At 51.9% G+C, this 12533-nt stretch overlaps 1 protein-coding gene across 1 annotated transcript in view; it reads right to left on the bottom strand.

The window, feature by feature from the left end:
• The window catches only part of trrap (transformation/transcription domain-associated protein), a 64192-nt gene that overhangs the window by 37871 nt on the left and 13788 nt on the right, over window positions 1-12533 (bottom strand). The window contains exons 30-39 of the mRNA XM_088001114.1: window positions 11251-11421; window positions 10735-10803; window positions 7255-7374; window positions 7064-7183; window positions 6817-6981; window positions 6305-6486; window positions 6006-6204; window positions 5753-5881; window positions 1764-2030; window positions 1491-1697 (exon numbers count right to left, since the gene is read on the bottom strand). Coding sequence (XP_087857240.1) covers window positions 1491-1697; window positions 1764-2030; window positions 5753-5881; window positions 6006-6204; window positions 6305-6486; window positions 6817-6981; window positions 7064-7183; window positions 7255-7374; window positions 10735-10803; window positions 11251-11421 — 1629 coding nt within the window. The remainder of the gene's footprint in view (window positions 1-1490; window positions 1698-1763; window positions 2031-5752; window positions 5882-6005; window positions 6205-6304; window positions 6487-6816; window positions 6982-7063; window positions 7184-7254; window positions 7375-10734; window positions 10804-11250; window positions 11422-12533) is intronic.

Here is a 12533-nt window from a genome sequence, read left to right as displayed (position 1 = left end):
CAGTTCATTTCAATGGGCCGGTTCTGTGGCAGTTACTGGCATGCAGTTCCTGCAGGACCCGTAGATCCAGTAGATCCAGTAGATCCAGTCTGCTGAATCTACTAACAGTAATGAAGAAACTTCTCTGGTCGTCTGGGGGTAGTTTCTGTTTCTACGCGATCTGATTGGACACTGGAGAACACTATTGTTGTGTTCATGTTGTCCTAACAGCACTTAGCCTATCAGAAGCTATGCTAGCCTAAAATAGCATCTGAGTGCTAACATGTAGCAGCTAATGCTAATGTTGGAGTCCAGATCACCTAACCCGAGACCCAGACCGGCGCCTCGTGCTACATAATAAAATGTGAAATGATGAAAACTGCTTCTTAAATTGATCTGAAAGATCCACATTCCCATATATTAAATACTTAGAGCTGAAATAAATTTAACCAATATCATTATCAATACAAACTGTGTTCTGCTTTGCTTCCATCTCTGAGCCACGATCCGGAGGACTCATGCCATCCCTAAAACGATAACGCCCTGGGCGGTGTCCCATACTGCCCATGTCAGAAACCACCACTGTCTGCTGCATTAAACAGAGCAATTAAGGCAATGCATTAACGCTAAACACTCAACTATGAACACTGATCTCTCTCTGTATGAGCGATGAGCTCTGCTGTTCGTTCTTGTGCTTTATTTATTCTCTAGTTAAATAAATATCAATGTATATAATCAAATAAAACAATAACAGCTACTGCAGAGCATTACAAGAGCAAAGATCGGCTCTCAGTGAGGCTGTCGTTCTTAGTAAAGATCCGTTCAGGAGAATCGGATCGTTCCTGAACGCCACATCACTGTATTGCAGACTTTGGTCACAGCGACACGTCAGTCCTTTGCACAATAATGCAGCGCAGCGACTGACAGCTTTGTTCATATTGAATTTGTCCCTGAACAGCTAGCTCTGCTAGCATCACCTCACAGAGCTCACCTTTCTTTGAGCTTCTTTTCTAAGTGACGATAAAAGTTAGTGGTAGTCCTGCTGCTGAGGTCACATGTCGCCATGGCTGATGATTTATGTTGCGGATTTCTATTACTGACGATTAGACGGACTTCTGCCGCTCAGAGGAAACCGCTGCGATGTGTCAGAGAGCCGCCTGCGAGCTAAAGGGGAGGCGACGGCCGGCAGCGGAAACATGCAGCTCGAAAGTCACGTTGTTGCTTTGATTTGAATCTGCATGTACATCCAGTGGAAACAAAGAAGCTGATTTAACTGGACAATATGCTGGCAACTCACTGATCATTTTACAGTTGTGGTCTTGAAATAAAGATGGAGACCATCAAAACGTGGTGCGACACCGAGGCCGGTCTCCAGTTCTACAGAACTAGAACTCCATTAAACATTTGAATGAAGTTTCTCCCCCAGTTTAACCAGAAACACAGAGACTGAGTTTCCCCAGCCACAGCTCCTGCAGCAGGGACACTATACTGGTCCTACTGGTTCTGCTCACCCTAAAGTGCTGCACTATGAGGTGCAGGATGTGGACCAGCTGCGGCACGGTGTGGCCCTCCTCCACGATGATCTTGCGGGTCCAGTGGGTCAGCATCTGGTGGCCGTCCTCCATGCGGGCCGGCACGGCGGGCGTCAGGATGGCCATGGCCTGGCGGACGATGGCGCGCGCCTCCATGGTGTGGGCCTTCAGCAGGCTGTGGAACACCTGGAGGCAGACGGGTTGGTGAGGGTCGGGTCAGTGCCGGCTCGGCCGGGCCGGACCGGCACTGACCTGCAGGACGATCTTCTTGTGGATGGCGAACTTGGCGATGATGTGAGCCAGCAGCAGGTGGCCGCTGTACTTGCAGGCCGGGTCGACGCAGGCCTTGGGCAGCAGGCAGGGCCAGGCGAAGGTCATGAGGCGCCGCAGCTTGCTGTTGCGGGACTTGTTGTTGTCGTGGATGTGGTGGGGGGCGTGCTCCACCAGCAGGGTGGAGAACTGCAGCAGGCAGATCCGCAGCGAGTCCAGCAGGTCCGCCTGCTTCTCCGGGTCCAGAACCTGGATACACAGCAACGTACTGGGTCAAACTGGGGTCAAACTGGGGTCAAACTGGGCTAAACTGGGGTCAAACTGGGGTCAAACTGGGCTAAACTGGGGTCAAACTGGGGTCAGACTGGGGCTAAACTGGGGTACTGGGTCAAACTGGGGTCAAACTGGGGTCAAACTGGGCTAAACTGGGGTCAAACTGGGGTCAAACTGGGCTAAACTGGGGTCAAACTGGGGTTAAACTGGGGCTAAACTGGGGTCAAACTGGGGCTAAACTGGGGTCAAACTGGGGTCAAACTGGGGTCAGACTGGGGCTAAACTGGTGTACTGGGTCAAACTGTGGTCAAACTGGGGTCAAACTGGGCTAAACTGGGGTCAAACTGGGGTTAAACTGGGGCTAAACTGGGGTCAAACTGGGCTAAACTGGGGTTAAACTGGGGTCAAACAGGGGTCAAACTGGGGCCAAACTGGGGTTAAATTGGGTCAAACTGGGGTTAAACAGGGGTCAAACAGGGGTCAAACTGGGGCTAAACTGGGGTCAAACTGGGGTCAAACTGGGGCTAAACTGGGGTCAAACTGGGGTCAAACTGGGGCTAAACTGGGGTCAAACAGGGGTCAAACTGGGGCTAAACTGGGGCTAAACTGGGGTCAAACAGGGGTCAAACTGGGGCTAAACTGGGGTCAAACAGGGGTCAAACTGGGGCTAAACTGGGGCTAAACTGGGGTTAAACAGGGGTCAAACTGGGGCTAAACTGGGGTCAAACAGGGGTCAAACTGGGGCTAAACTGGGGTCAAACTGGGGTCAAACTGGGGCTAAACTGGGGTCAAACTGGGGCTAAACTGGGGTTAAACAGGGGTTAAACAGGGGTCAAACAGGGGTCAAACTGGGGCTAAACTGGGGCTAAACTGGGGCTAAACTGGGGCTAAACTGGGGCTAAACTGGGGTTAAACAGGGGTCAAACTGGGGCTAAACTGGGGTCAAACAGGGGTCAAACTGGGGCTAAACTGGGGTCAAACTGGGGTCCAACAGGGGTCAAACTGGGGTTAAATTGGGTCAAACAGGGGTCAAACTGGGGTCAAACTGGGGTCCAACAGGGGTCAAACTGGGGTTAAATTGGGTCAAACTGGGGTTAAATTGGGTCAAACTGGGGTTAAACAGGGGTTAAACTGGGTCAAACTGGGGTTAAATTGGGGTTAAATTGGGGTTAAATTGGGTCAAACTGGGGTCAAACTGGGGTTAAATTGGGTCAAACTGGGGCTAAACAGGGGTTAAACTGGGGCTAAACTGGGGTCAAACTGGGGCTAAACTGGGGTCAAACTGGGGTCAAACTGGGGTCAGACTGGGGCTAAACTGGTGTACTGGGTCAAACTGTGGTCAAACTGGGGTCAAACTGGGCTAAACTGGGGTCAAACTGGGGTTAAACTGGGGCTAAACTGGGGTCAAACTGGGCTAAACTGGGGTTAAACTGGGGTCAAACAGGGGTCAAACTGGGGCCAAACTGGGGTTAAATTGGGTCAAACTGGGGTTAAACAGGGGTCAAACAGGGGTCAAACTGGGGCTAAACTGGGGTCAAACTGGGGTCAAACTGGGGCTAAACTGGGGTCAAACTGGGGCTAAACTGGGGTCAAACAGGGGTCAAACTGGGGCTAAACTGGGGCTAAACTGGGGTCAAACAGGGGTCAAACTGGGGCTAAACTGGGGTCAAACAGGGGTCAAACTGGGGCTAAACTGGGGCTAAACTGGGGTTAAACAGGGGTCAAACTGGGGCTAAACTGGGGTCAAACAGGGGTCAAACTGGGGCTAAACTGGGGTCAAACTGGGGTCAAACTGGGGCTAAACTGGGGTCAAACTGGGGTTAAATTGGGTCAAACTGGGGTCAAACTGGGGCTAAACTGGGGTCAAACTGGGGCTAAACTGGGGCTAAACTGGGGTTAAACAGGGGTCAAACAGGGGTCAAACAGGGGTCAAACTGGGGCTAAACTGGGGCTAAACTGGGGCTAAACTGGGGTTAAACAGGGGTCAAACTGGGGCTAAACTGGGGTCAAACAGGGGTCAAACTGGGGCTAAACTGGGGTCAAACTGGGGTCAAACTGGGGCTAAACTGGGGTCAAACTGGGGTTAAATTGGGTCAAACTGGGGTCAAACTGGGGCTAAACTGGGGTCAAACTGGGGCTAAACTGGGGCTAAACTGGGGTTAAACAGGGGTCAAACTGGGGCTAAACTGGGGCTAAACTGGGGTCAAACTGGGGTCAAACAGGGGTCAAACTGGGGCTAAACTGGGGTCAAACAGGGGTCAAACTGGGGTCAAAATGGGGCTAAACTGGGGTTAAACAGGGGTCAAACAGGGGTCAAACTGGGGCTAAACTGGGGTCAAACTGGGGCTAAACTGGGGCTAAACTGGGGTCAAACTGGGGCTAAACTGGGGTTAAATTGGGTCAAACTGGGGTCAAACTGGGGCTAAACTGGGGTCAAACTGGGGCTAAACTGGGGTTAAACAGGGGTCAAACAGGGGTCAAACTGGGGCTAAACTGGGGTCAAACAGGGGTCAAACTGGGGCTAAACTGGGGCTAAACTGGGGTCAAACTGGGGTCAAACTGGGGCTAAACTGGGGTCAAACTGGGGTTAAATTGGGTCAAACTGGGGTCAAACTGGGCTAAACTGGGGTCAAACTGGGGCTAAACAGGGGTTAAACTGGGGCCAAACTGGGGTCAAACTGGGGTTAAATTGGGTCAAACAGGGGTCAAACTGGGGTCAAACTGGGGTCCAACAGGGGTCAAACTGGGGTTAAATTGGGTCAAACAGGGGTCAAACTGGGGTCAAACTGGGGTCCAACAGGGGTCAAACTGGGGTTAAATTGGGTCAAACTGGGGTTAAATTGGGTCAAACTGGGGTTAAACAGGGGTTAAACTGGGTCAAACTGGGGTTAAATTGGGGTTAAATTGGGGTTAAATTGGGTCAAACTGGGGTCAAACTGGGGTTAAATTGGGTCAAACTGGGGCTAAACAGGGGTTAAACTGGGGCTAAACAGGGGTTAAATTGGGTCAAACTGGGGTTAAACTGGGGTCAAACAGGGGTTAAACTGGGGCCAAACTGGGCTAAACTGGGGTCAAACTGGGCTAAACTGGGGTCAAACTGGGGTCAAACTGGGCTAAACTGGGGTCAAACTGGGGTCAAACTGGGCTAAACTGGGGTCAAACTGGGCCAAACTGGGCTAAACTGGGGTCAAACTGGGCTAAACTGGGGTCAAACTGGGGTCAAACTGGGGCCAAACTGGGCTAAACAGGGGCTAAACAGGGGTTAAACTGGGGCCAAACTGGGGTCAAACTGGGGCCAAACTGGGCTAAACTGGGGCTAAACAGGGGTTAAACTGGGGCCAAACTGGGTTAAACTGGGGTCAAACAGGGGTCAAACTGGGGTTAAATTGGGTCAAACTGGGGTTAAACAGGGGTCAAACTGGGGTCAAACTGGGGCTAAACTGGGGCTAAACTGGGCTAAACTGGGGTCAAACTGGGGCCAAACTGGGGTCAAACTGGGCTAAACTGGGGTCAAACTGGGGCCAAACTGGGGTCAAACCTGGGTCAAATTGGGGCTAAACTGGGGCTAAACTGGGGTACTGGGTCAAACTGGGGTTAAGCTGGAGTCAAACCGTGTTGTACTTTAACGAGGGGAGGATCAGCTGAATATTTTCTTCTGAATTTACTGGTCTGATGCAGAGAAGTACACCAGTGGTTACCTTGGTGATGAAGACGCTGGTGATGCTCTCTGGGTTGTCGCCCTCAGGGTTTGGGGGCCCCAGCAGCTGCTCGCCATCCCCCTTCTCAAAGCTGTGCAGGAAGGCCGGGTTCAGGATGTGCTGCAGCACCTGGGGACCAACAGGGGGGGCTGGCTGCAGTAAGACTCTAATGCTGCAGGGTTGGGACGCCATGAGGAGGCGCGTTCTGCTGCTGAATCATGTTTTGTGCTGCGTCTGGAGGCGATGAGGCTACCTTGGCTTTGAGCTCGTCGTTGAAGTGCGGGTCGTTGAACTCCACGAAGCGGAAGAACAGCGCACGCTTCTGGGAGATGGAGTAGTTCCGGGGAATCTCCTCCTCCATGTATTCCTTCAGGAACGTCATGTTGCACAGGAAGCGGCCTGTGAACGCCCGCACCAGCTGGAACAGCAGCTCGATCTCAGAGTAGTTCCTCCTGCGGAGAACCAGACCGGTCAGAACCACAGAACAGCTTATTAAGGCGCTCCAGCGATTCCATCCCAGCCGTCTGGCACTCCAGAACCCGGTCAACCTACTTGCAGTAGCTCAGCAGGCAGTACGCCAGCAGCTTCGGCTCCTTCCAGTTGGTGGCGGCCATGTTGTCTTTGCGGTGCCTTTCCTGGAAGGCCTCGCTGACCCAGACGCGGCGCAGCTGGCTGACCAGAGAGTGCTGGCCGGCCAGCCAGCCTTCGTCGTTCTTCACGATGATGCTGATGATCTGAAAAGTTACAAGCAGAAAACCCACAGCCACCGTGAGGACAAGATTCTGTTAATAACAAAGTCGTAATTTTTTTCTCTCAATTTTAAGACATTTTAATTTGCTGATATTATGACTAGATTCTCATCATGACCGTGATTCTCCGTCATGGAGGGACAACTGACATGAAAACCATTTTTTAATTATTTTCTTTCATTTGTAATTGTGTTCTTAGAAAATCAAGCAAGAAAAACAGATTAAAATCTGATCTTAAATAAAGCAGCCAGTTTCTGATCTGTGTCCCCCAGGTCTAGTTAAATCATGCGAGTCCCATTAATACTCCTGATGCACCTTAATGGCCTGGAACTGCAGGTCCAGTCTGGCTGTGGCAGTGGAGGGAGAACCGGGTCGGACCGTGGCTGCGCTACCGGCCGGAACCAGCAGGGGGACGAAGCGGTTGGGATTGGAGGCCAAAACGTCTCTGAGCGGCTTGGCGTCCCGGTGCTTCAGGAAACTCTGCAGAGCACAGAACACCGGGTCGGTCCGGAACCAGAACCAGAACCAGCAGAACCACCAGAACACCGGGTCGGTCCGGTACCATGAACATGCGGCTCCACTGTGGGTCGTTCAGCGTCGCCTCCATCATGAACAGCTCCACCGTCTGGGACGGATGGCGGGTCAGGAACTTGATGAGAGGCTCTCTGAAGGGACTGCCGGCCTGAGGAAGAGGAGGAGGTCAGAGTGAGGTCAGAGTGAGGTCAGAGTGAGGTCAGAGGTCAGAGGTCCCACCTCGATCAGCATGGCCCGCTCCGTCTTCATCACCACCTCCAGCAGAGGCTTGACCAGCGTCTGCGGCGCCGCCGGGATCAGGTGGAAGAGGTTGATGATGGCCGAGCAGATCTTCATCTCCTACAGAGGAGAAGCAGCAGCTGATGAACATCAGGAGGAACTCTGGCTTCTACAGACAGTCCTGATGGATCCATGAGCAGCAACTGCAGAAGTATTCAAACCCTCAACCTTCTCTCATCACAGAAACCTGAGCACCGCTCTGGGCTCCCATCAACCCCCAAAGCTGACACCCCATAAGAAAACCGGCTCTCCTCTCCTCAAGTCTCCAGACGTCTCCTGATGACGGTTTGTTCTACAACATGAGCGTGGAGAAGCAGGAAGTCGGGAAGCTGAAGGCAACGTTATCACGGAGCAGAAATGCAGCTGCTTGTTCTGGTAGTGGCAGCAGCAGGCTGGAGGACTCTGAGGTTCTGAAAACATCTGCATGCCACACTTTCCAGATGTTTCTGTGTGGAACCGGCGCTCTTCCCGTCTCGCTCTGCTGGTCCCTCTCAGAAATGACTGAAGGCCGCCAACGTGACGGCATGCAGAAAAGTTTACAGGGTGTGAATAGTTTTGCATGTAGAAACCTGGAGTCTCAGGAGAACAGCAACATCTTCTAGCAACACCACAGACACACGGACAGAGGTACGGGTCACGGCCACCACTACGGGACACTGAGGTCAAAGGTCAACCACCGACAAACTCACTGACAGCCGGCAGAGCGCCGGGACGAGCCTCACCTCGACCCCCTCCAACGCAGGCTGCACCGGGATGGAGACAACGGTCAGTCAGCACAACAACAAGGCTGGGTGTGTGTGTGTGTGTGTGTTACTGTTTGAGCTGTACTCTGTCCCATCAATATAGTTTATTATTATTATTATTAATATAAAAGCACTCAACGGGAAAACTTTAACATCTTTGGAAATACAAAGCAAGGTTCATGTCTTGGAGCCATAAATAAAAACTGACGTTGAGTCAAAACTTCAGGAAACGATCTGGAGTTTCATCCTAATTAATGAAACTTCACTTTCTCTCCTCAGATCGCCTCTGACCTCTTCCGGTTCTGACCGCGTCTGATTACAAGTCCACCTCGCTGCAGCAAACAGGAAGGGGCGGGACGACCGCTGTCAGTCTCTTACCTTATTTGGAAATGGGACCATTGCACTCCGGAAGTGAAGGGGGCGCTATTTCCTATATTATCTGCGTTCTCCTGTTTTAATTTTCTTTTGAAATCTGTGATGTAGCTTCAACTGTAGGAAGGAGTTTCTCTCTCAGCATGTATTTCAACTTCTCTCTTTTATTTACTTCAGCGCAGCTCACAGTTTTTAACAATTTCCGTTGCTTTCTGTGTACTTCTAAATCTGCTCCTTTTTCGCATCTTTTCGGGCCTGCTACTGCCTCTAGTGGCGTGGGGATGGTAGCACAACTAATATAATTATGTTACTAAACGAGAATACCACAACATCTTTATTATTTATTATTAATTCTCACACAATAAATCTCTTACCTTATTTCCAAATAAGGTAAGAGACTGACAGCGGTCCGTCCCGCCCCTTCCTGTTTGCTGCAGCGAGGTCCTTCTCTCTGATTAGCCTCTGACCGGGTCCGGTTTGCCTCTGACCGTCTTGATGTCTACACGGACCATCTTGATCCTCCCTTGCGACCATGTTTCTGTCTACATCAGTCTGAGCTAAATGACCTTGTGACCCCGGCCTGCCGCGCTGTCAGGCGGCGGTTTGGGGCGGCGCAGGCTAAACGCTAATTAGCATGCAATTAGTGGCGCTGTGAACCCCGCCAGGTGACCAGCAGAGGATACGAGCGGCTGCAGTTTTTCCCGTCGCTGCCTTTCAAGGTTATCTGTCGGGAGATAATGAGGATGAGCTGGCGGCCGCCTAATTAATCACTGATTGAAGGGCTGCTGACTGCGGCGGCACGCAGAAAACTGTCTCTGGGCTCCGCAGATCAGATCAGGCCAGGATGACCTGCAAGACGCAGAGGACACACCTGTAGTCCAGGTGGACCGAAGGGGAAACGGGCTGCTAACCGTGGCGAACAGAACAGAGGCTCACACAGGAAGACTTCTGTCCTGAGATTTATTTTATCCTGGGTTTTCCTTCCGACAATGCGCAGGTTCTAGATATATTCTAAGTAGATGTTCCTGCTGTGTGTTCAGGTCTGCTCCGATCTAAAATCAGGAGGCCCAACATGTCAGGCAGCATGAGCCCTTCCTGGGAGAGATGAGAGCGTTGCCTGTTGAGCGAGACGTTCAGCCAATCAGAACATAACGGAAACACGATCAGGAAGTCAGAAGAGCGGCTGTGGAGGACCAGAACGTCAGAATCGACTGGGGAGCCACTGCACCTCACACTGCAGGGAGACGGGGGACACTGGGGGAGACGGGGGACACGGGGGAGACGGGGGACACTGGGGACAGTGGGGAGCCACTGCACCTCACACTGCAGGGAGACGGGGGACACTGGGGGAGACGGGGGACACTGGGGAGAGTGGGGAGCCACTGCACCTCACACTGCAGGGAGACGGGGGACACTGGGGGAGACGGGGGACACTGGGGAGACGGGGGAGACGGGGGACACTGGGGACAGTGGGGAGCCACTGCACCTCACACTGCAGGGAGACGGGGGACACTGGGGGAGACGGGGGACACTGGGGAGACGGGGGAGACGGGGGACACTGGGGGAGACGGGGGACACTGGGGAGACGGGGGACACTGGGGACAGTGGGGAGCCACTGCACCTCACACTGCAGGGAGACGGGGGACACTGGGGGAGACGGGGGACACTGGCACAGCTTTTTAATCTCTCTGTGTGTGTGTGTGTGTGTGTAGCAGTGTGTGTGTGTGTGTAGCAGTGTGTGTGTGTAGCAGTGTGTGTAGCAGTGTGTGTGTGTGTAGCAGTGTGTGTGTGTAGCAGTGTGTGTGTGTGTGTAGCAGTGTGTGTGTGTAGCAGTGTGTGTAGCAGTGTGTGTGTGTGTGTAGCAGTGTGTGTAGCAGTGTGTGTGTGTGTAGCAGTGTGTGTAGCAGTGTGTGTGTGTGTAGCAGTGTGTAGCGGTGTGTGTGTAGCAGTGTGTAGCGGTGTGTGTGTAGCAGTGTGTGTGTGTGTAGCAGTGTGTGTGTGTGTAGCAGTGTGTGTAGCAGTGTGTGTGTGTGTGTGTGTAGCAGTGTGTGTAGCAGTGTGTGTGTGTGTGTAGCAGTGTGTGTAGCAGTGTGTGTGTGTAGCAGTGTGTGTGTGTAGCAGTGTGTGTGTGTAGCAGTGTGTGTGTGTAGCAGTGTGTGTGTGTGTGTAGCAGTGTGTGTGTGTAGCAGTGTGTGTAGCAGTGTGTGTGTGTGTGTAGCAGTGTGTGTGTGTAGCAGTGTGTGTGTGTGTGTAGCAGTGTGTGTGTGTAGCAGTGTGTGTGTTCTCCCTGGTCTCGGTGACTTACGCTGCCGTCGCTGCGCTGGCCACCCTTGTGGGTTATCACCACCACCTCCATCCACTTCCGCAGGTGTTGCTGCAGGAGCAGAGGACACATGTCAGAGGGTGTGTGTGTGTGTGTGTGTGTGTTCAGAAGCAAACGACAAACTGGAGCAAGGCAGTAACTGCTGATGGACCAGTCCAATACTGCTGGATTTGGTTCTGCAGAACTTTACAATAGTTTTCACATCTTTTCTGTTACAAACAAAATGTTTCATTTCCACACAAAGCTCGTTTAAGCTGAGCTGATTCTTTAGTCTGGATCCAGAACCACCAGAACCACCTTGGTCCGGCTGCAGGTTCTGGTTGGTCAGACAGGCCAGGCTCAGGGGGAAGAACCATGTTAATGTTCTTCCCCCTGAGCCTGGTTCTGGTCCAGCCCGGCAGCCCAACTGGACCCGCTCCGCCCCACTGGGTTTGGACTCAGCTTGTTTTGTGAATACAGTGTGAATACTTTCGGGGTGGCGAGTTATTCCTGTCTCACCATCATCTGGTCGCAGAACTTGTCGTTGAAGGAGTTGGGGAAGAGGCGCGTGACGGAGGTGAGGCGGTTCACCACGTTGAGCGTCAGGCTGCGGTAGTCGCCCAGCATCATCAGCAGGGGGCGCATGTGAGTGTGGATCTGGTCCACCTCGATGGTCGCTCCCTCCAGGAACTGCAGACACAAAATGCTTTTTAGCTTCTGGCTACAGGAAATGACCTCACACTCCTACAAAATAAAAGCAGGATTACTTCAATTACTTCATTTTAGTTTACAAATAAAGTAATTGATTTACTTTATTTGTAAACTACCCACGTGACAGAAAGTGTTAGCCGGCTGGTTCTGGTTCTGGATGTTTTCACAGCTTTACCCTCTGAGATCTAACCGATCGGTTTTGGATCATGCGATTCCTGAACGGTTCTGGATGCTGAGCAGGCGGAGGGCCTGATGCGTGGCAGCCTCCTCCATTTCCTCCATCCCGTATCGATCTCGCCATGGCAACGCTGATTAGCAGCGGCGGGCCGGGGAGCGAGGATGGATGAGGAGGAAGTGACGGTTCGGGGACGGTGTGATGGAGCAGCCGGCCAGGTTCATATGAAGATAAGTGGCAGCGGATCCCGTCCACAGGAAATGGGATTCATTAAAACCGCCGTCCCGTTTCCTCGGCTCTTCAGGCCCAGACCGATCCATAAAGGTGCTGACGGACGGCTACAATTGGCTCAAGCTGATCGGCACCAACTCAGTTTAAAAAAGCTAAAGTTTTTCATGTAATTCAAATCAAATCTGAACCAAATCAAGAACAAAAACAGAAATAAAAATTAGCTGGATTTGAAATAAAAAACTGGTTTTATTTGATCTGTTTCCACCTTTTACTGGAAAATAAAAGACAAGAACAGCTTTCTGGTTTCCAGGTTACCATGGCTACCAAGAGCCATGATTTACCATCATCGCCTATCCAGAGTAAACACCGAGGAGCTGGTCGCTCTGAACCAATCAGGAACCAGGATGTAGTTCTGCTTCGGCAGAAACGATTTCCCAGGTAATTCAGGTTCCTCACAGCTTTGTCAAATATCCTGTCTGTCTTTTTTCTGATCTACCGAAAGGACCGCTGCCATGGCTGCAGCCTCAGGCACCCGTCTACCCATGGCTTAGTTTGTTTTTTGGACCAGCTGTACTGAAACATCAGTTTCGCCCCCAGGGGACTAATAAACGTTTTCTTATTACAATTAAAAACTGTTAAACTATTCACTGAGGTTTGGCAGGAAGGCTACTTGTGTTGCACTCTC

The sequence above is a fragment of the Poecilia mexicana genome, unplaced genomic scaffold, assembly GCF_051168715.1.
Source record: "Poecilia mexicana isolate PSO_F unplaced genomic scaffold, ASM5116871v1 scaffold_19, whole genome shotgun sequence".
Classification (NCBI taxonomy): Eukaryota; Metazoa; Chordata; class Actinopteri; order Cyprinodontiformes; family Poeciliidae; genus Poecilia; species Poecilia mexicana.
The sequence above is the reverse complement of the archived record's forward strand: the minus strand, read 5'-3'. Positions and strand labels throughout refer to the sequence as shown.